The sequence below is a fragment of the Meriones unguiculatus genome, chromosome 11 (assembly GCF_030254825.1).
Source record: "Meriones unguiculatus strain TT.TT164.6M chromosome 11, Bangor_MerUng_6.1, whole genome shotgun sequence".
NCBI lineage: Eukaryota > Metazoa > Chordata > Mammalia > Rodentia > Muridae > Meriones > Meriones unguiculatus.
In genome coordinates, this window is record NC_083359.1 from 39,502,172 (window position 1) to 39,529,781 (window position 27,610).

A 27,610-nucleotide genomic window follows, 5' to 3' on the forward strand; every position below is an offset into this window, starting at 1 on the left:
GTGACACTGCTGGCTCACGGCAGTATTTCCAGGGCCATGTCAGTGTGAAGCAGGGTCTGGGGCCAGTAACTATCTTCCAGCGGGCCGCAGGGGCCAGTGTGGTGCCATGGCGCCACCTGGTGGCTGTATTCTGATGTTGCTGCCTGTGCTGAGGACCTGGGGCTGAGCACTTGCCCCAGGCTTGGGAGAGTGCCCCTCAGTCCCCTCAAATGACTGTGAGAGGGAGCACCCTGGAGGAGGTGGGGTTGTCTGCTACGAATGGCCCTTAACGCACAGCCTGCAGGTGGTTCGAGCACATCAGCATGCTGGTTATCATGCTGAACTGCGTGACGCTCGGCATGTTCCGGCCTTGTGAGGATGTGGAGTGCCGCTCAGAGCGCTGCAGCATCTTGGAGGTAGGTGTCAAGGACTTGGAGGAGAACCAGGAGGGTACCCAGAGGTGTGCCCCGGGCCCTCATCCTGACTCCCTTCCCTCCAGGCCTTCGACGACTTCATCTTTGCCTTCTTCGCTGTGGAGATGGTGATCAAGATGGTGGCTTTGGGGCTGTTTGGGCAGAAGTGCTACCTGGGTGACACCTGGAACAGGCTGGACTTCTTCATTGTCATGGCGGGGTATGCAGCCTCAGCTTGGGGTGCCTGGGAGTCCCAGGACCAGCCTCGGGCCTGAGCCCCGAGAGGGGCTCCGGTCTGACAGGCGGCCTTGCAGGGAAGGCTTTGCATGCCGATGCTGTGGGGGGGAGGGGGTGACGGTGACAGGAGACGTGGGCCTCCGGGCTCTCCCCTTCTGAGCACCCCTGCCCCCGCCCTCAGCATGATGGAGTACTCCCTGGACGGACACAACGTGAGCCTCTCTGCCATCCGCACGGTGCGTGTGCTGCGGCCCCTCCGCGCCATCAACCGGGTCCCCAGTAAGTGTCACTCCTCCCCTGAACAAGGGATCAGCCTGTGTGTCCTGCTGTTTACCTGGACACCAGCAGACGTGGCCCTTCTAGGGTAGTCCCAGTGCTTAGTGAGAGGAGCTGAACGTGGCCTGAACTCTGAACCTTGGCCCCCTCGTCTACACAGCCTCTGGGGTGAGACTCCAGGCTGGGAAGGTTCCCAGCTACGTCACTGTCCAGTGGGGCCTGAGCAGGTGGAGGCACACACCAGTCTGGTCTTTTGAGAGGGTACCCTGCACCCTACTGCCCGTCCCTCCCTTCGATGAGAGCTGAGCTCAGGGGCTCTGGAACAAGGGGGTGCACACGGCATGTTCCCACTACACCGAGGGAAAACTTGCAGCGAGTCACATGGCTGTGGGTGGAACATGGCCTGTGAGGACGCTGGCCACCTGCCTGCATCTGTAGAGAGTCTTCTCAGTAGCTCAATTCAGATGTTCAGTTCGAGGGCGGAAGGTTCGACACCCGAGGAACTGTGCAAAGTGGATGTGCACATTCTTGAACGGGTGTGGTTCCCGGGTCCACCTGGACACGCACACACCCATTTCAGATTCCTAATCTGGGTTTTTCTTTTGGGGCCTCAACACTCAGCCTTCCATCTACCTGCCTGGCCATGACTTCTGGGATCAGATAGGGTTCAAGTGCTGTGTGACATTGGGCAAGTTACCAAACCTCTCTGTTCCCTTTGTAACACTGGAGTACAGTACATATTTCCCAAGGACAGCGGAGGGTGTGATGTGAAGGGATGCATGTGTGGTTCTGAGGGCTGTGCCTCGCACCCTGTGTGGTCAGTCTACCCAGCAGAGCCTGTGGTTGACCTGTGTGCCAGAGAAGGTGACACCTAGGTCCTCTCCCAGCCAGAGTGTTTGCTGTTCCGGTTGACTGTCCACATGATTGGATTCTTTCCTAGACAGCACCACGGGTCTCTCATGGCAGCCTGGCAGCCTCGGGGCTGTCAGACTACTTGTTTTAGATCTACTCTGGCCCTTAAATCACATGACCTGGGGGATGCATGATCATATGACCTAGTTGGTTGTTGTCTGCCCCACGAGACACTTCCTCACCATTTGAAGTGTTAGTGCTTCTCTCAGCTTGGACTTCCTGTGACCTGAGGGCCCACATTCCGTGGCCACCACCACCTCCCTGGATTCCTCAAAACTCTGGTTCCATCTCTGCCCTGTCATGTGGCCCAGTGCTCTGCCCACAGCCTCAGCTGGCCCTGTGTACATTTTGAGCTGTATTCTCTTGATGTCTGAAAGAGGTAGATCCAGGATCAGGCCAGGGACCTTCAGGGCTCTATTGATCCAATTCCTAGATTTGTTCAAGTTCGTGCACCACCCATGAAAAAGGACTTCGAAGTGGCTGAGATACCGCACGTGCCCATGCCTTCCCTGTAACAGGGCCCTGATGCAGGTCTGCTCTTGCATTGGAAATGAGAAAACCCTTCTCACAGCAGAGCCCCAGAGCCCAGTGTGCCAGGGTCCCCACAGCCCTGGCCTTCTGACTGGTCCACCCAGGCCCTGGAGATGCTGCAGGGACAGGTTTGCCCTGGCTGTCCGAGCCAGCCTGCAGCCTGACTCCCTTCTGGGAGTCCACGGCCTCTGCACACAAGATTGTGTTGATTAGGACGTATGAGCGGTGGGCCGGGCTCGAGGGGAGGCAGCCCCAGGACCCCATGCCAGGGCTTAGCTGTGTTGAGCACCAGCCCTACCTCCCTCAGGCATGCGGATCCTGGTCACGCTGCTGCTGGACACGCTGCCCATGCTTGGGAATGTCCTTCTGCTCTGCTTCTTCGTCTTCTTCATCTTCGGCATTGTTGGGGTCCAGCTCTGGGCTGGCCTGCTGCGGAACCGCTGCTTCCTGGACAGCGCCTTTGTCAGGTGTGCAGGCCCTACCCCCGGTCGTAAGGCCCTACCCACCCAACCAGCCACGGACCCCAGAGTGTTCTGGGCAGTTGACCCTGCCCTTCAGGCTTCATCCCTGGGGCGATACTCTTCCCTTCTGCAGGCCCATCCCCAAAGGGATCTGCCCTCCAAGACTGTTCTTCTGCCCCATCTGGTATGAGGCCCCCACCACCAACAACAACATGTTCTGTGCTTGAATTACCCATACCGTGAACCTGGGTCCTAGTTTGGGGTGAGATCCTAGGGTGCCCGGCTCTAATCGGGACAGGCCATAGGTGCAAGTACAGGCCCCAGAGACAGGATCAAGGTGGAGGTGACGATGTAGGCTTGTTGATCAGGGGTAGGCTCCAGGGGAGCCTGTGTGGAGGCCCCTTCCTCTCAAGCAGTTTTGCTCTGTGAGTGAATGTGAGGTTTTGGTATCTTTGGCCCCAGAGGCCTGCCTGAGGGAGGCAGCTATGCTCACTCGCCTGCCAGTTCCTGGCACGGTATCCCCCGTGGCTGCTGCCCTCTGCCCTTGCTCCCTTGCATCTGCCTGACACAAATTCTTCCTCAGTGTAGGAACCCTTATGCCAACATGGCATTTGCTTCATGGGGATGCGGGTGTGTCCAGCCCTTTCATCCTGGTCCCCGTGCCTACAGCATTGAAAGACTAGGACATTCCTGGAAAGTGACCGTGGCACTGTGAAGCACCCTGCTCTCCTCTAGTTCCTGCTTGCACACTGCCCCCTCCATCTCTAGTCAGATACTTGTGCACTAACCGTCTAGGACGGATACCTACAGGCCAAGATGTCATCTTCTCTCAGGGTCTCTGGGACATAGAGGCTCTGAGATGCTCATGGAGAGGAGTATGGGGACTGGGAGAGAGGAAGATGGTGGGTCCGTGAGGGAGTTTCAGGGAGCCTAGAGCCGTTGGAGACAACCCTGCCTGACCGTGCTGCCACGCCCCACTCAGGAAGAGTCACCTTTGGGCAGGATGTCGTGGGCAGCGTGGAGAGGGAATGACAGTGTGGGTCCAGAGGCCTTGAGATGCTTCAGGCATGGCCTGTTAGTACTGCAGTAGGGATAATGCAGTGAGCTGGGTTCCACATTGTCTACACGGTGCCTTTTCCCTCATTGTCTCAAGTCTAGGGCCCAGCGGAGGGGTAGGGGAAGTGGCTGCCTCAGTGGGCGTGTGGTGTTTGGGCGGGCTCAGCGGTCCCAAGCAAGACTGGATGAGTGGATGGGGGTGGGGAGCGGTGTTTGGCCCAGGACCCCCTCGCCATGCCTTGGCCTTCCGCCACCTAGGAACAACAACCTCACCTTCCTGCGGCCATACTACCAGACGGAGGAGGGAGAGGAGAACCCTTTCATCTGCTCCTCGCGCCGTGACAATGGCATGCAGAAGTGCTCGCACATCCCCAGCCGTCGTGAGCTGCGTGTGCAGTGCACGCTGGGCTGGGAGGCCTATGGGCAGACCCAGGCTGAGGACGGGGGTGCCGGCCGTAACGCTTGTATCAACTGGAACCAGTACTACAACGTGTGCCGCTCGGGGGAGTTCAACCCTCACAACGGGGCCATCAACTTCGACAACATCGGCTATGCTTGGATCGCCATCTTCCAGGTATAAGCTAGCAGAGCCTGGGGGTCCGTGGGGGGGGACGGTGACCCCTGGGAGAGGCGCCCACGCTGGGGACGTGACACGCACCGCCGTCCGTGGGAGCTGGAGAGTGTGGGCCGTGTCCAGCTGCCTGCCTCCCTCAGGTCATCACCCTGGAGGGCTGGGTGGACATCATGTACTACGTCATGGACGCCCACTCGTTCTACAACTTCATCTACTTCATCCTCCTCATCATTGTGAGTGTGGGTGTGGGTGTGGGCAGTGGTGAGCATTCTGCTTTTGATGGGGGAGGAAGCCATACCCTGTCCCTTCCCCCTTGCTATTCATTCCGGACTTCCTAGAGTCCCCGAACTCAGCGGTACCGAGGCAGCTGTGGTGATGGGCTTTGGAGGGCAGACAGGCAGGGGCCTTCTCTGCCCGGCCTGCAGATAAAGGAAGTGGACAGGATGGAAGGAAGCCTGCGCAGCCCCTAGGCCCAAGGTCCAGAGTCTTCAGAGCAGTCAGTCCCAGCCCTGTGTCGAGCCCTCTAGGGCAGCTTCCCCACAACAAACATGTATGATCTCCTAGCACAGCTCCCTGTAGTGAACATGAATCTCTGGCAGTCTCTCACAGCATCCGTGACCCCACACTTCTCTGGCCCATGACTCCCCATTAGCCTTCACCCCACACACGGCCCCCTGAAGCATCCGTGTCTCAGATTTAGTTTCCCCTTGTCCCTCAATGTCCCATGGTCCTCAGGACATCGTCAGTTCATCAGAAAGACATTTCCAGAGCCCCTGGATGTACAGGCACTGTCTGCAGCAGCCCAGCAGGGAAGGCCGTCAGACAGTTGTGTTCTCATAAAGCCCACATGGTAGATGCCTAGAGGAGAGCCGGTAATGGCCTGTACCAGGGAGAACTGGCCACAGGGGCTGGCTGGGAAGGCCCCACAGGACAGTGTGAACACAGTGGAGACTGTGTTGAGGACAAACAGACCTAAGGTGGCGGAAGTCATGCAGGACCCCAAGGGAGGTCCCCATCCCGTTATCACACGGTTGCAAAATACCTAGTGTATGCCACTTCCTGGAATATTAGTGCTTTATGGCATGTGACTAGGCCCTGGTGCCCAGAGCAGGTCCTGGCTGGGCGGGATATGGAGCTGCCGGTGGTCACACACACGCTACCGCAGGTGGGCTCCTTCTTCATGATCAACCTGTGTCTGGTGGTGATAGCCACGCAGTTCTCGGAGACAAAGCAGAGGGAGAACCAGCTGATGCGCGAACAGCGGGCCCGCTACCTGTCCAACGACAGCACCCTGGCCAGCTTCTCGGAGCCCGGCAGCTGCTACGAGGAGCTCCTCAAGTACGTGGGCCACATCTTCCGCAAAGTTAAACGCCGCAGCCTGCGCCTTTACGCCCGATGGCAGAGCCGCTGGCGCAAGAAGGTGGACCCCAGCAGCACCCTTCACGGCCAAGGCCCCGGGCGGCGACCACGGCGGGCGGGCAGGCGCACGGCCTCCGTGCACCATCTGGTCTATCACCACCACCACCACCACCACCACCATTACCATTTCAGCCACAGTGGCCCTCGCAGGCCTAGCCCAGAGCCGGGTGCCAGTGACAGCAGGTTGGTCCGGGCCTGTGTGCCACCCTCGCCACCATCCCCAGGCCGTGGGCCACCAGACTCTGAGTCTGTGCACAGCATCTACCATGCCGACTGTCATGTGGAAGGGCCACAGGAAAGGGCCCGGGCGGCACGTTCCATAGCCACTGCTGCCAGCCTCAAGCTGTCCTCGGGTCTGGGTACCATGAACTACCCCACCATCCTACCTTCAGGAATGGTCAGCAGCAAAGGTGGCACCAGCTCACGGCCCAAGGGGCTGCGGCCTGCTGGCACCCTAGGGACCGCAGCACACAGCCCTCTGAGCCTGGGCAGCCCCAGCCCCTACGAGAAGATCCAGCATGTGGTTGGGGAACAAGGTGAGGACCCAGCCCCAGCGTGTAGAGGAAAGGTGGGAGGGGTTACCCAGGCAAGGCAGCTCCTTGGTCCTGAGTGTTCTGGGCCCGTTGCTTCTGCCTGACCCCAAGAGGAACTGTAGTGTCATTTCAGCGTACTTGCCATATCTTTGAAAGACTTAGGGTCCACAGACAGCCCCTTTCTGTATGGAGAGACTGAAATTGGCATTGTGCAGGAGGGGAGATGGAATATCAGTGCTAACACGTCTGCGTCTTTGCCTCACAGGACTAGGCCGAGCCTCCAGCCACCTGTCAGGCCTGAGTGTGCCTTGTCCCCTGCCTAGCCCCCAGGCGGGCACGCTGACCTGTGAGCTGAAGAGCTGCCCATATTGTGCCAGCGCCCTGGAGGACCCCGAGTTTGAGTTCAGTGGCTCAGAGAGCGGGGACTCGGACGCCCACGGAGTCTATGAGTTTACACAGGATGTCCGTCACGGGGACTGCCGGGACCCTGTGCAGCAGCCCAGTGAAGTGGACACGCCGGGCCATGGCAGTGAGCGGCGGCGGACGCCACGGAGGACGGCCTCACAGCCAGGGGGGCTAGGCCGTCTCTGGTCTTCCTTCAGTGGCAAGCTGCGTCGCATTGTAGACAGCAAGTACTTCAACCGAGGCATTATGGCGGCCATTCTCGTCAACACTCTGAGCATGGGTGTTGAGTATCATGAGCAGGTAGGTCCCTTCCACTAGGACAAAGCAGGGCTGGGAAGCAGGATGGTGAGCACCAGGCTTAGAAGCAGAAAGGAGGTCGCCGTGTTTTCCTAGAGTTCCCAGCCTTTTCCTGGGACCAGAACTGGGACTTTTATTTAGTCAGCAATTATGGCTCCTTGAACTGGGGTGAACACAGTGCCATTTTGGTCCTAGTTCATCAGCTCTCCTGCTATGGGAGAGATAGGTGACTTGAGATCACCGGAGACTACCCCCAAAGAGTGAGGGTACCCAGAAGCGTTTCCACCCAGCTGCCTCATCCCAAGGAGCAAGTTTTTGCCAAGACTCCAAGACAAAGTTTAGGGAGAGGCTCCCTAAACTTTCTCAACATCTTGCCCATGTCCTGAGGAACTGAGGCTGGAAGGGATCCGCAGCATGGGCTGGTCCTGTAAGGAGGATCAAGGGGTGCCTGGGATTCCACTTACCTAGATGCTACAGGCCCCCTTTCTTCCCAGACCCCACGCTAGGGAAAACAAGGCAAAGCCTAGTTAGTAAGGCAGGCACTCCTGGGGCCAGGAAGCCCCTGAAGCTCCACCCACTTTTAGTGAATGGAGTGGTTTTCTCGGGGCTTTTTCTCTCGGCTTTTCCAGTTCCTTTTTCTTGTGGTAAGTAGAAGAGGTCTACCCACTGTGGCATCAGGCAGAACTAGGTAGGTAGAACTAGAGTGAGCATAGGTCAGCTCCATCTTGAAGAACCCCTGCATGCACGAATATGTGAAAATGCTGCACACGCCGGGCTCGCTCACACACATGGATGCATACTGCACATGCATGATTCAGCTGCATGCATGAAAATCACGCACATACATGTATACTGCACATGCGCAAAGCTTACCTATGTACTTAGGCACTGTATGAACGTGGAAATCCGTTCACCTGGGAACGGGGCAGGTGCCTATGGACACACAGGTATGAGGAAGTGGACAAGTTTGCACACATCAGGTGTCCAGTATGTGTACACATTCCCGTTTGTGTTCAAATTCTGCTGGAGAGCACACACCCGCACCTATCCAGCATTACAGGAGTGCACATATATTCCCACGTGCAGGTCGAAATGGTACAGGTATGGTACACGATAGCACATACATGAACGTACTCCTACACATGCAAGATGGTCAGTATACTCATGGTAGGAGACCCGCTGGGCCTTCTGCAAAGGAAGGGGTAGGTACGATTCGTGTGTTGTGCCTCCATAGCCCATCCTGAGCCCCGGCCCAGAGTCTAAGACCTGCCCCATGTTTGCAGAGCCTGCAGAGGAAGGGGTGTCCTGGGAGACTTGGCAGCTCTGTGTGTGTGCACAGCTATCATTCCAGGAAGGTCAGGATGGGGACTGTGTGATGGGAGAGCCAAACTAGTTGGCTGTCTATCTAGAAGAGTTTTCTCAGGTCTGGTTTTCCTTTTCTGAGATGCCGGCTAGCTGTCAGTTCTGTGCTTTCTTATTTATTTATTGTGTATACAATGTTCTGCCTGCATGTGTGCCTGCAGACCAGAAGAGGGCACCAGATCTTACTATAGATGGTTATGAGCCACCATGTGGGTGCTGGGACTTGAACTCAGGACCTTTGGAAGAACAGCCAGTGTTCTTCACCTCTGAGCCATCTCTCCAGCCCTCCCTTGCTTTCTTGGGGCAGTGGGTTTGCTTTTGCTTCTGGATTCCATGCCCCTAAAATGGGTTGGAGCCATGCTGGGCCCTGACCACCTCTTCTGCCCCGCAGCCTGATGAGCTGACCAATGCACTGGAGATAAGCAACATCGTGTTCACCAGCATGTTCGCCTTGGAGATGTTACTGAAGTTGCTGGCCTGTGGCCCCCTGGGCTATATCCGGAACCCCTACAACATCTTTGATGGCATTGTCGTTGTCATCAGGTAGGGCCCATTTCCTGTCCACTTTAGAGGCCCAGGGAGTCCCTAGTGAAGAGAAAAAAACCTCTATCTTGGTGGGAAGGCTGGTAATGGAATTCACAGTGGGCAGGGTGTGAGTTCCCTGGTCACCATCAGGTCGAAGCCCTCACCTAGGAGCGTTGCCCTCGCTGTACAGTTGGTCAGCCATGTCTGTAGTGGGAGCTAGCTTATGGGCAGAGTAACGCTGGCCCTGGAGTGGGGAGGTCACATTTGCAATAGCAGAACGAGCACAGAATGATGGCAAGGCTTGAGACTGAGCCCTTGACTCCCTTCAGAAGAGGGTCCTGAACTCAGAAGGGATGGTTTGAACATACAGATGAGCCAGGCATGAAAGGCCCTGGATAGAAGGATAGAAGACCCTGGCAGCAAGTTCCCGGGAGCCAGGGCTTTCCTGAGGTCCAGGAGCCACAGCTGGTGGGGCTTCTCCCAGCTATGGGCTTGAACGGAGGCTCTGGTGGCTCCCAGACTGGCCATCTGCCTACAGGGAGAGAGGTCATGGGGTGGGGCCACCCTGACTCTCACACTATCGTCCCGACCCCTAGTGTCTGGGAAATTGTGGGCCAGGCAGACGGTGGCCTGTCCGTGCTCCGCACCTTCCGGCTGCTGCGGGTGCTGAAGCTGGTGCGCTTCCTGCCGGCCCTGCGGCGGCAGCTGGTGGTACTCATGAGGACCATGGACAATGTGGCCACCTTCTGCATGCTGCTTATGCTCTTCATCTTCATCTTCAGGTGGGTGGGGCCCAAGCTCCTCCCTCAGGCAGCACTGACACTAGGGCACTAGGCATGGTGGGGGGAGGGCCTCTGCTCTGTGGGGTCCACAGATGGAAGGGGGAGGGGGGTTGGGCCCTGGGGATGGGTTCCAGGGGGGTTTGCGTAGGTCCTTCTGTGTGACATCTTGCCACTTGGGGAGGGTGAGCGTCTCACAGGCTACTGAGACTGGTTGTCCTTGTCATCGTCCAAAGACAGAATGGTAGCCTTTTGTCCACCCCTTTAATGGTTAAGGCCCTCTCAGCTGTAGGAGATTTGTTGAGCCTCAGGGTTGGCAGTGACGCTGGCAGCTGACTCAGGCAGAGGGGGTACTGGGCCCCTCCCACTCAGTGCCCATCCCCCTCAGCATCCTGGGCATGCACCTGTTTGGCTGTAAGTTCAGCCTGAAGACGGACTCTGGAGACACCGTCCCTGACAGGAAGAACTTCGACTCCCTACTGTGGGCCATCGTCACTGTGTTCCAGGTACAGCCCCAAGGACAGCCAAAGCTAAAGCTCCATGGAGCCAAGGGACCACGGCGGAGACCCCTGGCTCTATCCCCAGGGAGGTGCACCGGGGTCTCCTTGTGGGACCAGAGCCGTCTCCAGCCCTGCAAACATGTCCCCCCAGATCCTGACGCAGGAAGATTGGAACGTGGTCCTCTACAACGGGATGGCTTCCACTTCCTCCTGGGCTGCCCTTTACTTTGTGGCCCTGATGACCTTCGGCAACTACGTGCTCTTCAACCTGCTGGTGGCCATCCTGGTGGAAGGCTTCCAGGCAGAGGTGAGGAGCGAAGAGGACAGGGTCTGGGCAGGCCCTGGACGTGTCCACGTGGCCACCTCTAGGCCCGGGCCTCCACCTTGTGCTCCCAAGCACAGGGCTTGGGCTGGGGCCAGAGGATCCTGCTGTGGGAAACTCGGCACTTACCTTGTGTTGCGTGGGCGCAGGGTGATGCCACCAGATCCGACACTGACGAGGATAAGACATCCACGCACCTAGAGGAAGATTTCGATAAGCTCAGAGATCTTCGAGCCACGGGTATGTGCGTAGATGGCATAGACCGGTGGCTCTCAACCCCTTTGGGGTCACATATCAGGTATCCCGAATATTGTTATGTTTACACCACAGTTCCTAACAGTAGAAAAATTACAGTTTTAATAGTTTTATGGGGGTGGGGGCTGGTCACCACAACGTGAGGGGCTGTGTTAGAGGGCTGCAGCCTTAAGAATATAGGACCTCTGGAGGCTCAGACAGCGCCTTCACCCCTAGAGATGAAGATGTACTCCCTGGCTGTGACCCCTAACGGGCACCTGGAGGGCCGAGGCAGCCTGCCACCTCCTCTCATCACGCACACAGCGGCTACGCCTATGCCTACCCCCAAGAGCTCCCCGCACCTGGATGTGGTCCATGCTCTCCTGGACTCGCGACGCAGCAGTGTCGGCTCTGTGGACCCCCAGCTAGGGGACCAGAAGTCTCCGGTAGGGACCTACCAGAGACCCCTGCCTGGGCCCCTGAGATAAGGGAGGGTCCCTGGAACACCCTAGCCCTGTGTGAGGCTGAGAGTCAGGACCATTCTGTTCCTGGCTGTTCTGTCTATTCCTGTGAAACAAGCGTGGAGACCTGAGGAGGGAATGGGTGTGTGTTATGGTTGCAGTGGTGTGGAATTACAGGAGATGACAAAAGCTGGCCGAGCACAGGGCACAGCAGGGAAGCAAAGGGCCTGACTTAAAAGCAACCTGGGAAAACAGGCGAGCAGGCCAGGCTGAGGGGCTCATGGGCCGTGGAGAACTTGGCAGCTCACTTCCGCTCACTTCCGTTCACACCCACAGTGCTTTCCGTGCAAGGACAGCCGTGCCTGTGGCTGGCTTCCTGTGGCTTCTGAGACCCTGAGAAGGGTCAAGTCGGGGTGTGCAGAGGCAGCAGCTAGACCACATAGGGTAACTTAGGGGCAGATCTGAGGGCAGGAATCGGGTGAGGGAAAGTTGAGGCAGAGAGCATTGTGCCTAGGGGAGCAATCAGTCTCAGAGCTGAGCCACCTACTGCAGCTTGTTACAGTCATGTGTCAGGGGTCCCTGAGAGATAGGCAGAGACAGTGGTGGGAGAGTCGGGCTCCTTTGAGACCCTGGAAGTAAGCATGAGTGTGGAGGCTGAATGGTGCGGGAACCTGGGCCTTGGCGAATCCAGAGGCTGATCAGAGCCATGCTTTGCCAACCCTGGATGATCGCGGCGGGCCTTTGCTCTAACCATGTCTAGCCGAGTCAGGCATTCCCTGAAAACAGCATTGGTAGTGCCCTGGAAGGGTCCTTGCTAGGTGGAACAGCCATCCATGACCGGGCATACGGCATGTATTTCATGGGTGCTCGTGATGGCAGTTGACAGTAATACCTTGGGAGAGTCTCTCCCATCCCAGAAACTGGGCTATGTGGTGATCCTCAGGCCTGTCCCAGTGTGCTTACTCCCTGCCACCCCTCAGGCCAGCCTCCGCAGCTCCCCTTGCACCCCGTGGGGCCCCAACAGCGCTGGGAGCAGCCGGCGCTCCAGCTGGAACAGCCTGGGCCGCGCACCCAGCCTCAAACGCCGCAGCCAGCGTGGGGAGCGTGAGTCCCTGCTCTCTGGTGAGGGAAAGGGCAGCACAGACGATGAGGCTGAGGATGGCAGACCCGGCACAGGAACCCACCCAGGGGCCTCACCTGGGCCCCGAACCACCCCACTGCGTCATGCCGAGTCGCTGGACCACCGCAGCACACTGGACCTGTGTCCCCCACGGCCTGCTGCCCTCCTACCCACCAAGTTCCATGACTGCAATGGGCAGATGGTGGCCCTGCCCAGCGAGTTCTTCCTGCGCATCGACAGCCATAAGGAAGATGCCACCGAGTTTGATGATGACATAGAGGATGTAAGTGGGTGAAATAGGGTGGGGTGTAGACTGTACTCAGAGCCTTTTCCATCCCTTCCTGAGAGCGACAGGAAACAAAGTGCTGACGGGGCCCGCAGTTATCCTGGCTCCCGTCTCAGGGCTGGTTCTTGAAAGCAGCCTCTGAGGCAGGGGTTCAGGGTCTCTATCACTCACGGTGACTCAGGAGAAGGGAAGGGAGCAGGCCAGCCAGGGCAGGGGTCCAGCTTCAGTCAGTCCCAGGTTAAGAGCTACCTCCCACTGGGGTCCGAGCCCCTCAGGGTCAGGAGCTACCTCTGGTTGAGGAAGGGAGGTGGTCACTATAAAAAGCAGTTCTCACTGGCCAGGGATAGTTCTGGAGCCCAGAAGCCCGGCGAGCCTCCCAGCACAGTCACCCTCCCACTGCCCACGTGAGAAAGACTGGCCTGGGGTGGGAGGGTCAGGGTGGCCATGTGCTAGGAGGTGCAAGAGGAGGCCGCCGTGACTCAGCATCCATCTCCGTCTCCAGAGTTGCTGCTTCCGCCTGCACAAAGTGCTAGAACCCTATGCGCCCCAGTGGTGCCGCAGCCGGGAGTCCTGGGCCCTGTACCTCTTCCCACCGCAGAACAGGTAGGCTGTGTTACACCCAACAGCCACTGAGGCTGCGTCCAACTGGGCAGGTAGGGGGGTTCTTCTCACCTTGGCTACCTCCCCAGGCTACGAGTCTCCTGCCAGAAAGTCATCGCACACAAGATGTTTGACCACGTGGTCCTCGTCTTCATCTTCCTCAACTGTATCACCATCGCCCTGGAAAGGCCAGACATTGACCCAGGCAGCACTGTGAGTCCCCGAAGGCAGCTGGCCCTCTGGGTGGGACAGGGTGAGGTGAACTTGGACCTCCCACTGGTCTCTCCCTGCAGGAGCGGGCCTTCCTCAGCGTCTCCAACTACATCTTCACCGCCATCTTCGTGGTGGAAATGATGGTGAAGGTGCTGATTTTCCCCTCTCCCTCGGGTCCCTGTCCCACACTGCCCTGACCTGGCAGCCTCTCCCAAGCCTATACATGAATGTCCCTCCCCCAGGTGGTGGCCCTGGGACTGCTGTGGGGTGAGCATGCCTACCTGCAGAGCAGCTGGAATGTGCTGGACGGGCTGCTTGTCCTGGTGTCCCTGGTTGACATTATCGTGGCCATGGCCTCGGCTGGCGGTGCCAAGATCCTAGGGGTGCTTCGTGTGCTGCGTCTGCTTCGGACTCTGCGGCCTCTGAGGTGGGGGGGGAGGGTGACACCCATCTACATCCAGAAAGGATCCAGAAGCCCACCCCCACCTCCGCCCGACTGTATGGCTCTCCGGCCACACGTTCACATCACCCTAGGGCCTTGCATGTGCCATTGCTTCTGCCCGCTGGTCGCCCTCTTAGATGCGCCCAACGGCATATCCCCTCTGCCTGGGTGCAGGGTCATCAGCCGAGCTCCGGGCCTCAAGCTGGTGGTAGAGACCCTGATATCATCGCTCAGGCCCATTGGGAACATCGTCCTCATCTGCTGCGCCTTCTTCATTATCTTTGGCATCCTCGGGGTGCAGGTGTGTGGCCCTGGCTCGTCCAGGGTCTGCCCCACCCTGGGCCTCTGCTCCCCGCTGGCGGGATGGGTCCTGTCCTTTCCGGTGGGTGGTTCAGCATGACTAGTTCGGAATCCAGGAGGCCTGAGGTAGGCAGGTGTGTGGGCCAGTGATTGTGCCGGGACCCCTGGAGTAACAGCCCCTTCCGGTCAGCTTTTCAAGGGCAAATTCTACTACTGCGAGGGCACAGATACCAGGAATATCACCACCAAGGCCGAATGCCATGCCGCCCACTACCGCTGGGTGAGGCGCAAGTACAACTTTGACAACCTGGGTCAGGTAGGTACGAGTGGTGTGTGGTGTGGCCGTGGAGGTGACCAGGGGTACGAGGGACATGGCTACCATCCTACCCTGCCAGTGACCCTTACCCTGCTGCACAGGCGCTGATGTCCCTGTTTGTGCTGTCGTCCAAGGATGGCTGGGTAAACATCATGTATGATGGGCTGGATGCCGTGGGCATTGACCAGCAGGTGCGCAAGGCTGAGACGGCTCTCATGGGTAACCTTGAGCAAACCCTGCATGTCTTTGGGATTGGGCCAGGTCCTCTCAGAAACCGTCCCCAGATTTTCTGACTGCCGTGGTGCAGCAGCTTCCTGCGGCCCTGCAGGCCAGTCCCAGGGAGGGCTTCCGGGCAGGAAGGTCAGGAACCCTCCTTTTCTTGTGCCGCAGCCCGTGCAGAACCACAACCCCTGGATGCTGCTGTACTTCATCTCCTTCCTGCTCATCGTCAGCTTCTTCGTGCTTAACATGTTTGTGGGTGTGGTGGTGGAGAACTTCCACAAATGCCGGCAGCACCAGGAGGCCGAGGAGGCCCGGCGGCGTGAGGAGAAACGGCTGCGGCGCCTGGAGAGGAGGCGCAGGAGTAAGGCGGCCCCCGAGGTGGAGGGTCGGTACCTGAACGCATGCCGTGCGGCACCCAGCTCTGGGCCAGCAGCCCCCAGCCCAGATGGCTCTGCACGTGGCCACCTTGCATGGGGGCCAGGCCTTGGAAGAGAGGCCAATTGGAGCGAGCAGCTGGGGTGCCTGCTGTGACCGGGTGCAGGGTACCCCATAGGAGGTAGATGGGACGCTCCCAAACCCCTCACGAGTTGGAGAGACAGGACAGTGGGCCCTAGCTTGGGAGCAAGGAGGGCTTCCCACACAGTGTCCCCACCACAACCGCTCAGACATGTCCTTGTTTTTCCAGGCACTTTCCCCAACCCAGGTACCTGCCCTGCTCTGCATGCTCAGCCTGCTGCTACTGCTGCTGTTGCTGCTGCTGCAGTGGGAAAGAGGGGTGTCATAGGCCGCCAGGGGCCACCTCAGGGTGGGGCACAAGTGCCAGGGTGCTGGGTGCCAGCAGAGGGTGGGAGGAAGGTCAGTGGCTTGCCCACCAGTGTCCATGTTGCTGCCCCTGCCCTTGCTTGGCCACCCTCATAGCTAGCATGCACACAAGTCTGTTGTGTCCAGGGAACAAGGTGCATCCTCGTTCCCCAGGCCTTATGGCTGCTCCCTGGTGTCTCAGCTGGCTGTCGGCCCCCCACCCTGGCTGCTTGCACTGAGCTGAGTTTGCTAATGACTTGCATGTTGGGCTGAGGAGCATGCGGGTCCAGGGTGGGATGGTTACCCATCAGACCCTGCTCTTCCGAGTCCTGGCCTTCAGCCCCTGGGTGTGTGGTTCTAGGCCGAGGTGGATTCTGGGGTGCAGGGTGGCTGAACCCTCACCTGTGGGACTCCTGAACTACACTGGGGTCCCCTAAGAGGACTGCTGCAGGCACAGCATTTAGTGTAGATAGACCTGTGAGGATGCATGCCGGGAGGCCTACCCCAGGTGGCCTCCTGTCCTCACACCCGCTTCAGGCTGGCTGGGGTGCACATCTCAGGCCCCTGATGATTGCTAGTTACCCCTTAGAAGCTGGGAGAAGCTAAGCCTGAAGGCCAGGGATGCCTTGTATGTCATCTCTATCCAGTTGGAGCCTGCAGAGCCCAGACAGGGAGATGATTCTACCTTGTCAGCAAGATGCCTAAACCCCGGTGTCAGCACATGGTTGACGAGAAAGACAGTCCTTCCTGCTCCCCAGATTAAGCCACAAAAGAAGAAATGGGGTCTAGGCAGGTACTCAGATAGAGGAGCTGGGCTGGCTCATCCCTCCTGGACACTGTTGCAGGCCCCAGCCCTGCTCTTCGGGTATCAGGGACTCACAGGAAACACCTAGCGACAACGGGCCTTTCTAAAAAGAATCTCACCTTGCCCCCAGCCTGGGGTTAGTCCCAGGGGCCACCCAGCCCAGCTGAAGTCCTGCCGGAGCCATTTCCACACACGTAGCATTCCAGAATGAGTATAGGGCTCCTGTATGGCAAGAGGGGGAGGGCCTAGGCAACCCCTCAGCCTCCAGGTGGCTCAGTGGTTCCCCCTTTTCACAGAGGCCCAGCGCCGGCCCTACTACGCAGACTATTCCCACACACGCCGCTCCATCCATTCGCTGTGCACCAGCCACTACCTGGACCTCTTTATCACCTTCATCATCTGCCTCAATGTCATCACCATGTCCATGGAGCACTACAACCAGCCCAAGGTGGCCAGAGGCAGGGGTTGGACTGGGTAGAGGGTCCCCAGTAGGGGTGGCAGGGACACAGAGCCTGTGTCCCAACACCAGACTAGGGGTTGACACTCACGGGGGGGCGTCTGCCCACAATTGTGGACACTGTTGTATAGTCACTGTTGAGAGGCTAGCCAGAGACCTGAAGCCTGAGGGCCACTGTCCTTTTCATCACCCTCCATGTATATGTAGAAGGGCTTCTCTGGGCACCCACTGAGGAGTGCCATCGGGGCTGAGGACAGGGAATATTCTGCTGGTCCCTTTCCTAAAGACTGTCAGGTGAAAACCTCAGGCAGGCCACAAGTGTCATGGAGTTGGCACTCAGGGAGCAAGGAGATGGGGCAGCTAGGAGCTCCAGGGCACCTTAGCCAGCCTCTCCTCTCTTCCCAGTCCCTGGATGAGGCCCTCAAGTACTGCAACTACGTCTTTACCATCGTCTTCGTCTTTGAGGCTGCATTGAAGCTGGTGGCCTTTGGGTTCCGGAGGTTCTTCAAGGACAGGTGTGTGGTCTTTGGCGCAGGGCAGGTCGGGGCCATGAGTGCCCAAGGACAAGCTGCAGATGGTAGGGAGAAAGAAGGCTCTTTTCCCTTCTGGGTGAGCTTCGGCTGAGCTGCAGCTACTCTAAGGCATGGCCACACTAAGCTTCTCCCACGGCTGGCCAGGTGGAACCAGCTGGACCTGGCCATCGTCCTCCTGTCCATCATGGGCATCGCGCTGGAGGAAATTGAGATGAATGCTGCCCTGCCCATCAACCCCACCATCATCCGCATCATGCGTGTGCTTCGCATCGCCCGTGGTAGGTGGCCTCTCTGTGCCCTGTCCAGGGTCCGCCTAGGCTGTCTAGGCCCCAGACCCAGTGGGATGGGCTACAGTCAGACTCCATCCTTAGCAGATGCCTGGGACATCTGCAGCCAGGGGGAAGCCTGGTCTGTAGATTGAAAGTAAAGGGGACTGGTTTCCAGGGTCCCCTGGGCTGTTGGGTCAGCTTGGCCCTGCTGACATTTGGCTCCTGCCCTAGTGCTGAAACTACTGAAGATGGCCACAGGCATGCGCGCCCTGCTGGATACTGTGGTTCAAGCTCTGCCTCAGGTAGGTTGGGGTCCAGCATCCCTGGAGGCCACCACAAGCCTTCAGGAGACGAGCTTCAGGGAGAGCATGGCATATGTCCCTTGCTTGCTTGCTGTGTCCTGAGGCCAGGGTCATGCCCAAATGTTTGGCTCGGCTGATCTGGAAGAGGTCGGAGATGGCACCCCACCTTGGTCTCAGGCTCTGGGCAAGAGCCTTAGTGACTGGTGCCTGCCCAGCTGGTGCACGTGGGAGGTAAGGGGCCTCAGCAAGGCCAGCAGGGTCCAAGGTGAGCTTGCCGATGAACAGAGGACTCCAGTGGTGGCTTTTGAGCCAAATGTAGACCAGTATGCACCTTCAGCCCTGCCCCAGGCCTTCCTATCCCTGGACTGCAGGTACACCTGCAGTGTTCAGCCCCATTCGTACCAAGCGGGAACACAGTGGAAGACACGCACACACTCCACAGCCCATCCTGCTGCCTGGCCAGCCCTGCACCCGTGCCCGTGTCCTCCAGCTGACAGGCCACCAACTCAGCATGTTCCTACCCACCCAGCTCCCCACTCACTTATTCAGCCCATCACCACCTCCGTCTAACATGTACCCTTGTGTCCATATGCCCATTCTCCAGCCCTCTGGACCGCCTGTCTCCATCTTGCCTGATACATGCTGACCTCGGCAGCATTTTTGAGCCCCATCTGAGTGACTGTGCACTGTCCGTGGGGTTGGTGAGGGAGGCTGGGGCAGATTCGGGGATATGGTGCGTGCAGGTGCTGGGGCTGGCAGATTCTCATAGGTGGCTGTATGAGATCCCTACTAGAGCGCCTGTCCACTGAGCACCCACGCAGTGTAGGGATTCTAAGACTGAGGTGGCCTCCACATGGGGTAGGCATGATCCCTGAGTGGGACCCTGTAAGCCTTGGGGACCAGGCAGAGAGTAGAACAGCTCCCAGGGGAAATTAGGAGAACGAAGTAGGCATTGGAAACCGTGGAAGGTTTCTGCAGAGGTTGCCTCGCAGAGGGATGCTGGGCCAGGAGAAGAGAGCCTCTGAGGATTGGTGGTGCCCTGGGCCCAAGAAGGTCATGGGGATTAAGCGGAACTGTAGCTGGGCTCTCTTCCCGAGGCTGGGAGCGGTGGGGAAGGGCAGAGCAGGCCAGCGCGGGGCTGACGTTGTTCTGCTTCTCTCTTGTGTAGGTAGGGAACCTTGGTCTTCTTTTCATGCTCCTGTTTTTTATCTATGCTGCCCTGGGAGTGGAGCTGTTCGGGAGGCTAGGTGAGTGTGGCCACTCTGTGTGATACCTGTCCCCAGGAAGGTGGCTCCTGTGTCTGTCCCCTCACCCACAGGTTTATGGAGGATGCAGGGTAGTGGCCTAGACCAGGTAGGCAGGCCACTTGCTTCGCAGTCTGTCTGCAGACTGCCTCTTCACCTCGCCAGCCCCAGGCTTAGAGCAGGTGCACATCCTCACACCTGTGTATGCAGGCATGTCCACTCAGGAGCACGTCCCCAGACCCATGACGTATACACCCATGCTCAAGCCAGCCAGGCAGGGCCACGTTCCAGGGTGGATGTGCGCCTGGAGTCCATGCACACACTAGCACACACCCATGCCTCGCCCTGAACATTGTCCCCAGGAAATGTCAGCAGCGGTGTGGCTTGTGTATTATTACCTGAGACAAGTCTGCAACCTCATCCAGTCTAGGGAAGGGCTTGTGTGGGACTCTTCATAGGTAGGCCGCTCACTGCTCGGCCCTTCCACTGTGAGGGTCTTCTGAGGCCGTCCTGTGTCCCAGTTGGACAGAGGCCATGCGGGTTGTCACAGACTGTTGTCTGCCCACCCAGAGAGGCTGAGCCCAGGCATGGCTCCCACTCGGTCATCACACACAATCATGACAAATACTTTGGAATCCTTTCTTCCCTGCCTCCAAGATACAGTCTCCCAAGATACAGCTGGTGTGTCAGCTTGGCAGTCAAGCCACCTGTGCTCCAGGGAGCCCCATTGCTTGGTATCTTAGCAGCCATGAGCAAGGCCTAAGGCTTGAGAGGGTTTAGGAAACTCGGGTTAGTGCTGTCTGCTGAGGACAGGTCAGTGTAGAACGGAGGCCTGGGCCCCAGGTTACACACGCACGCACGCATGTCCCAGCTGGCCCAGCGTGGGATGTAGCCTGCCAACCTTGTCCTAGTCCCACTGAGGCAGGAGCGCTCTGAATGGGCGGCGACTCTTCCTTGCAGAGTGCAGCGAGGACAATCCCTGTGAGGGCCTGAGCAGGCATGCTACCTTCACCAACTTCGGCATGGCCTTCCTCACATTGTTCCGAGTGTCCACTGGGGACAACTGGAATGGGATCATGAAGGTAATCGTGGGGCTGCTCCCCCTCGCCCCCTCCCTGGCTCTCACAGACACGGACGGAGGACAGAGCCGTGACCCTGCTGCCCGCCCTAGGACACACTACGAGAATGTGCCCGGGAGGACAAGCATTGCCTCAGCTACCTGCCTGCACTCTCGCCTGTCTACTTTGTCACCTTTGTGCTGGTCGCCCAGTTTGTGCTGGTCAATGTGGTGGTGGCTGTGCTCATGAAGCACCTGGAGGAGAGCAACAAGGAGGCCCGCGAGGATGCCGAGATGGATGCCGAGATTGAGCTGGAGATGGCACAGGGGTCCTCAGCCCAGCCCCCATCTCCAGCACAGGTAAGGCTTCGCAGGGACCGAGGGTTCTCCCAGGCTTTCCGGGGGTGCTGCTGAGCTGATAAGCAGCCTCCCTCACCATAGGAAAGCCCAAGTACCCAGCCGGACACCCCGAACCTCCTGGTCGTGCGGAAGGTGTCTGTCTCCAGGATGCTCTCGCTGCCCAATGACAGCTACATGTTCCGGCCGGTGGCTCCCGCTGCCCCCCCACACCCACACCCACTGCAGGAAGTGGAAATGGAGACCTACACTGGTAACGTCCCTTTGGGTATAGACTTTGGCAAGGATGGCAGGGAAATGGGGCCGAGCAGGGAGGGTGGGCAGATGGGAAATCGGGCAGCATGGCAGAGAGGGCGGAAGGAAAGATGGGGGCCCTGCAAGCCTCAGGCCACGCAGTTCAGATGCATCCCTGCCCCAGGCCCGGTCACCTCTGCTCACTCGCCGCCCCCGGAGCCCCGTGCCTCCTTCCAGATCCCATCAGCTGCATCCTCCCCAGCCAGGGTCAGCGACCCCCTTCGTGCCCTCTCACCCCGGGGTACACCTCGCTCTCTGAGCCTCTCACGGATACTCTGCAGACAGGTAAGCGAAACCTTCATCTCACAGGAGCCCTTGGGGGTTCCCCTGGGTCCCCTTTCCCCATTCTGAGGGTTAGTGTGGCTGAGGCCCAAGAGGACAGGTGCTACATGTAACCTTAGACTTTGGAGTTTTCCTTCACTGCTTAGCGGCTCTCTGGTCCTCAACCAGGTGGCTCAGCATAAGCTATCAAGAGGCCAGCTGTGGTAGCGGCGCCCCTTATGGGACTCAAGTCCCTTTCTTAGGCCAAAGTCTCAAACCCAAAGTGGCTAATGTGCCTGCACCCCCCAGCCTGGTCCAGTCTCTGCCTAACCTTCTCCTCAGTCCCCACGACCCGACATAAGAGCCTCTTCCAGCATGAAAGCTTTTGGAAACTTCCTGTTCTTGGGGTACCACGTTGGACTGTGGGGTTCAAGAGTGAGGAGGTGATCTGGATTAAGGTTCCCCAGGCCCAGGAAGACTCTTCAGGAGCTTAGACCCCAGGCCTCTTCTATGTGCCCACTTCATCCTCTGAAGTGTCGGTGGTTCAGTGGGTGAGGCCAAAGTCTGGGATGTTCACATTGACAGCTTCCAGTCCCACCTAGCCTAGAGAGTGGGTGCCACCTTGGAGTCCTACCAACCCTGAGCTTCCCAGGGCTCAGATGAGAAAGGTGGGGTGCCTGACCGCTGGGTGCTAGACAGGGCATTTTAACTTGGACCTCCATGCCATTTCAGGAGGCCATGCACACGGAGTCCCTGGAAGGGCGGGTTGATGACGCTGGGGAAGACAGCATGCCAGACTGCACAGAGCCTGCTGAAAATACCTCCACGAGGCAGACATCCCTGGGCTCCCTGCCGTCCCCTCCTTGCTCCCCGAGACCTGCCAGCGTCCGTACCCGAAAGCACACTTTTGGGCAGCGTTTCATCTCCAACCGTCCTCCCACCCTGGGAGGGGATGAGGCTGAAGCAGCTGACCCAGCAGATGAAGAGGTCAGCCACATCACCAGCTCTGCCCACCCCTGGCCAGCCGCAGAGCCCCACAGCCTAGAGGCCTCCCCAACGGCCTCCCCTGCTGCCAAAGGCGCAGTGGGCAGTGGGAGGGACCCTCGCAAGTTCTGCAGTGTAGATGCTCAGAGTTTCCTGGATAAACCTGGTCGGGCAGATGCACAGCGGTGGTCCTCGGTGGAACTAGAAAATGGAGACGGCCACCTAGAGTCTGGGGATGTGAGGGGCCGGGCCTCAGAGCTCGAACCGGCTCTTGGGGCACGAAGGAAAAAGAAGATGAGCCCTCCGTGCATCTCCATTGAACCTCCCACTGAGGATGAGGGCTCCTCCCGGCCCCCTGCAGCTGAAGGGGGAAACACTACCCTGAGGCGCCGAACCCCGTCCTGTGAAGCTGCCCTCCACAGGGACTGCCCAGAGTTCGCAGAAGGCCCAGGCACTGGAGGGGACCCTATAGCTAAGGGTGAGCGCTGGGGCCAGGCCGCCTGCCGGGCAGAGCACCTGACTGTACCCAACTTTGCCTTTGAGCCGCTGGACATGGGCGGACCCGGTGGAGACTCTTTCTTGGACAGTGACCAAAGTGTGACCCCAGAAACCAGAGTTTCCTCTTTGGGGGCTATAGTGCCTCTAGTACTAGAAACGGAACCTTCTGTGCCCTCTGGTAACCTCCCAGAAAAGGAGCAAGGACTGTACCTCACTGTGCCCCAGACCCCCTTGAAGAAACCTGGGTCTTCCCCAGCCACCCCTGCCCCAGATGACAGTGGAGATGAGCCTGTGTAGATTTAGCTGCGTGTACACAGGGCTTCGGCATTGGGGTTGTTGGCTCTCTGAAGGGTGGTAGCCCCAGTCAGGGTCATGAGTGGACCCTGGCTCAGGCCCCATTGAGGCAGAGGGACCTGGAGATGTCATCCCAGGAGAGGCAGCAGACATTCAGTCTCGGCACCGTGACACAGGAGTAGCCTCGGGCCCCACGAGCCTCCCTCGTGGTGATTCAGGTTTGGGTTTTTCTGAGTTTTAAGCACCACCATCTGAAGCCGTATCAGGACCAGGTCATCAGTCTCAGGAGGAGAGGCTAAGTCCTGGGAAGGACCAGAAACCCCTCATGGGCAGGAGGGCACCACAGCGCCATCCATACAACACACAGGTTTCCAATAGGGAGCACACGCTTGAGCCCCTTGGGCCCCGGTGGGCATTTGGTCCCGAGGCCACTACAACCTTCATTCATCACCTTCATTCATCATCGCTCGTGTCCATCACTTGGCGTTCTTTCCTTTTGTAGCACTCCTCTCCCCATTCCATCCTCTTAGATGGTCTAGAAGCTTCCCAGTGACCCTGGGAAGGGCCACATCACCAAGGAATACTGACCCATGCAATAAGACATCACAGTCCTGACCGAGTGGGGCTTCCCATCCATCCTGGGCTGTCGGACCCGACACTCATTTGACATCCATTTTGCTTTGTGTCATCCATTTTTTACAATTCAGGTTAAATGTTGCAATAATCTGATGCAGAAAACTTGGCTTCCTAAGTCAAAGATAAGGGGAGGGAAGGGGCAAAGCAAAGCTGAATAAAACACTTAACTTATTTAAGACACTTGGGTTGTGACACCTGAGTCAGAGGTCTGGAGTTGGGTGGGAGGGAGAACCCAGCCAGCACTTGGCCATCAGGACTCCAGAGACCAGCAGCAGGAGAAGGCTTGGCAAGAAGAGGCCAGCCAGGAGGGGAATCCAGGAAAGCCCTTGCATTCCTGAGCCCCCTGGTTCCGGGACATGGTGATGGATCCAGTTTACATAGGCAGTAACTCGAGCGTAGACACCAGGGCGGTCAGGGCGGCCACAGCCCTCACCCCAGCTGACGACACCGGCCTGCTGCCAGGTCCCAGCCACCTGGCAGACCAAGGGCCCGCCAGAGTCATCCTGCGGGACAGGAGGTCAGAATGAGGATGGGATACCAAGGACTCGGGGGCTCTCGCCATGCTTCAGGCCATGCCATTCTTCATGTTCGGAGCCAGCTCACCTGGCAGGCATCCCCAGGGCCCTGGGCACATAGCATGTCTGGCTGGATGAGGCTGCCATTGGGGCTGCTGTACCGCTGGCTGCAGGTCTTCACGTCCACCACGGAGACCTCTGCCTCCTGCAGGTTGTATGGGGGCTTCAAAGGCTCTGAGAGAAAAGAAGGTTCAAGAGAAGGCTGAGTAATCAGCCCTGCCCTGCTGGGAGTGGGCAAGTGGCAGGCACAACCCTTGTGTAGTTGCCAACCTTCCTCCGTGCTGGCCTCATCACCCCCCAGTCTGTGGGTCGGACATGTGGACCTTGGTCTAGGCTAGTATGTGATTGGCCTTTAGGAGGAAGAACTGTGGCCACTAGGAGCAAGTGGTGGCACCAGTGGCTCCTGCTGCTCCCCAGGTGGCCCTTGCCTTCCCTTATCCCCGTGGGTGGAAGGGCTCCTTACCTCCCTCCCGTGTATAGCCCCAGCCTGTCACCCAGCACTGCATCCCAGGGTAGAAGTCAGCTGAGGCCTCTGGGAGGCACACGGGCTGGACCTGGCTGGAAAGGGCCACAGGGCTGTCCAGCTGCACCAGCGCAATGTCCCCACTGGACCCTGGTGGTCCTGGGGGGTTCGAGTACAGGATGATCTGCTTCACAGTGGAGAAATGGGGAGACAGGGTGATCGTCAGCTCTCCCAAGTGCACCTGGTAATCAGACGAATTCACAGACCTGGGAGGCAGGAAGCGATGTCAGTGTCCCCCTCCAATGATGACTAACCTACCCACCACCCACTCCTGCCAACAGCCAACCAAGTCCTGCTTGTCCTCAGCTCTAGGCACAGCAACAGCTACTGTGTACACGAGGCCTGAGCCTGGCCATGCCTTACACTTCAGGGCCCAAGGACAGCAGTCTGGGGTCCTGTCTCCACTGGCTGCAAAGTGTCCAGCATAGTGGGAACCAGCAATCCTCTTAAAACGGGGAAAGGCAGTTCCGGAAGTGTACAAAATAAGCTGAATGGCTTCAGGCTGCCTAGGCTTAGGATACTAATGGATATAAGCTGGTTAGGTGGTCAGGATCACTCTCAAGCCCAGTGGAGGTTAAATGCACCTCCCGTGGCAGGTGTGGGAAAAGGGGCCCCACCCTCGCTTGGGCTGTACACTGCCACTTCAGGTAGGTGGACCTCAATACGGTTTTCTCTGTTGAAGGGGAATCTTGGACTCAAGGGTGAGTCACGGGCTAAGCAAGGTCCTGTTTGCTGTCACTGCCTCACAAGCCCAGGCAATCAAGCCTCATCAGGTCACTCACCCAGAGAAGCAGTGGGCTGCTGTGAGCACCCATTCTGGGCTGAGCAGGGACCCTCCACACACATGCACCTTCTGGAGACGGAGACTAGCCTGCCATGGCCATATGCCAGCTCGGGCAGCATGGCCTCCCACGATTCGGCTTCCTGCGTGTGAAACCTGGGGCTGGCCACACCTTGATCCTGAGGAGGCACCGTGGGCTAGGGAATTCCAGAGACTGGCATTCTGCTCCATGCCCTTCCTCTAGGAGTCTCCGTGGAGCCTCCGTTACTCCCACTCATTAGCATCTTAGGGAATCCACAAATGTCTCTGCTCCCCATCCACTAGTCCCCCCCCCAGAAGCATTGTGGGTGCAGGAAATAACAATGCCATAAAACAGTGGTTCTCAACTTTCCTGATGCCGTGACCCCTTAATACAGTTAGTTCCTCAGGTGGTGGTGACCCCCAAACATGAAATTATTTTCATTGCTACTTCATAACTAATTTTATTGTTATGAATCATCATGTGAGTATCTAATATACAGATGGTCTTAGAGGACCCCTGTGAATGAGTCTTTTGACCCCCCCCAAAGGTTGAGAACTGCTGCCCCAGAAGCAGTCCGTTTATGGATCTCAGAGTCTGAACACTGCTCCAAAGGACATAGCAGACTGCTTAGAAAGAGGACTCAGTAGGGCTGAGCAGGGAGCTCACTGCCTGGAATTAAGGGGATAAGTGATGGGAGCTAAGAAAGCCCAGGAGGCCGGGGGGGGGGGGGGTGTGCCTTCCTAGTGAGAATGTGGTTTCCTTTTAGAGTGATGTTTGGAACTAGATAGATGTGATATGGCAAAACACTGGAAATGTGTTAAATGCCACCAAATGTTACACTGTCTCTTGGCTAAATTCAATGTAAATTTCACCTCAGTTTTGTTTTGTTTTGTTTTGTTTTTTTGTTTTGTTTTTTCTTGAAAATCTAGAGGCCATCCCACATGGGAGGCCTTCACTCTTAATCTGTACAACAGAATGAAATTGGGCCTATGCTGATACAAAAGAAATGGAAAAGATCACATCCCTCACCCCAGAACACTAGGTAAGTCCTTCCTTAGTACTCAGGCTAACAAGATGCCTTGAATCTCTTTCCTGAGAGCAACAACAGCAGAAGAAAGGGGTGGACTGTGACGGCCAGCAGGCTACACAGGAGATTCAAAGTAGCTCTGAACGATACAAAATAGCCAGAGTGGGGCAGAGCTGCAGCTTCCCCAGTGAGGCTGGCCTGTGCCCCATCAGCCACTGTACCAGAGGGGCCTGTGGCAAGAACGTGGCTTCTCTAGGCCAGGTCCGTCTCCCCCACCATAGATACCGTCCCTCTGGGGTCTGCCTGCCAGGACTGGTCTCTAATCCTGAACTATTTGTTGGAGACATACCTGACTGTAGAGCTTCACGAGACATACCTGAAGGATGGAGACAGGATTAGGGAAGTTGTCCACGGGAGTGACTCTGGCTCCATGGGCCTAACCACTGGCCCCTGCAGGGTCCCAAGGTGGCTCTGAGGTAGATGTTCCCATCCCGAGAAGCTAGAACTAGGATCTAGCCAGGTAGGTGAGGCCCAGCCAGGTGGGTGTGGCCTGGCCAGCAGCCATCGTGATCCCAGGGTAGAGTGGCACCAGCCACAGGCCATAAACAACAGCTGGGAGGCACTGAGTGCTAGCCCAACCTCAGCCCCTCACAACCTCTACATTCTCCTTGAGGACGGTCTTAGCAGGGTCTGTGTCTGTAGGTGTCCCCACACCTACATCCCAAGCCTCTGTCCCCTGCAATGATGGCCAAGCTACACAGCTGGGGGGTCCAGGCTGAGCAGAGGCTCGGCATGAGGAATTTAGCTTTTGTCCACCTAAGCCCAGACTTCAAAGAAGTCAGATCCCTCTGCATGGGCTCCCAGCTCTCAGAGCTCCAGCCCAGGGTGGAAAATAAGGTAAATGCCGGGGAAGGTCCAGAGAGGAAACAGGCCAACTCCCACCCCAGGACAGGATACAAATACACCTTGTATCCCGTGCCACACTGACCCCATGCCAGCTCACTCACCAGGAACAGCCAGAAGCAATAAGAAGCCACAGGGTCCCAGAGCCATAGTATCTACGCACAGCAGAGACAGGACCACCCCTTCTCCTGTCCAGGCCCTGGACCTGCTAG

The 27,610-nt window shown here is 58.0% G+C and overlaps 2 protein-coding genes across 3 annotated transcripts; one reads left to right on the top strand and one right to left on the bottom strand.

The window, feature by feature from the left end:
- The first annotated feature begins 289 nt into the window (after window positions 1-289).
- On the top strand, window positions 290-23,745 carry Cacna1h (calcium voltage-gated channel subunit alpha1 H). The gene is made up of 34 exons (XM_021637128.2): window positions 290-395; window positions 479-612; window positions 811-908; window positions 2,656-2,815; window positions 4,124-4,439; window positions 4,580-4,672; window positions 5,605-6,394; window positions 6,657-7,096; window positions 8,847-8,998; window positions 9,577-9,762; window positions 10,148-10,265; window positions 10,411-10,566; window positions 10,731-10,821; window positions 11,053-11,261; window positions 12,257-12,679; window positions 13,185-13,285; window positions 13,372-13,495; window positions 13,576-13,644; window positions 13,738-13,922; window positions 14,112-14,238; window positions 14,428-14,553; window positions 14,655-14,744; window positions 14,944-15,136; window positions 15,461-15,478; window positions 16,678-16,829; window positions 17,244-17,353; window positions 17,516-17,649; window positions 17,872-17,942; window positions 19,111-19,189; window positions 20,147-20,268; window positions 20,358-20,603; window positions 20,685-20,853; window positions 21,019-21,179; window positions 21,888-23,745. Exons 1-34 carry the CDS (start codon window positions 303-305, stop codon window positions 22,932-22,934), a joined length of 6,783 nt encoding a protein of 2,260 aa, XP_021492803.1. The 5' UTR covers window positions 290-302; the 3' UTR covers window positions 22,935-23,745.
- Tpsg1 (tryptase gamma 1) lies at window positions 23,719-27,602 on the bottom strand. Of its 2 annotated transcripts, XM_060363966.1 has the most exons (6): window positions 27,503-27,602; window positions 26,845-26,871; window positions 25,448-25,625; window positions 24,606-24,871; window positions 24,171-24,316; window positions 23,719-24,070 (listed from the first exon to the last, which is right to left on the bottom strand). In XM_060363966.1, the coding sequence occupies exons 1-6, from the start codon at window positions 27,546-27,548 to the stop codon at window positions 23,768-23,770; spliced, it is 966 nt and encodes a 321-aa protein (XP_060219949.1). In that variant the 5' UTR covers window positions 27,549-27,602; the 3' UTR covers window positions 23,719-23,767. The 2 variants fall into 2 exon arrangements, with proteins under 2 accessions (XP_060219949.1, XP_060219950.1); XM_060363967.1 differs by lacking the exons at window positions 25,448-25,625; window positions 26,845-26,871; window positions 27,503-27,602 and adding an exon at window positions 26,872-27,227.
- Window positions 27,603-27,610: the final 8 nt, after the last annotated feature.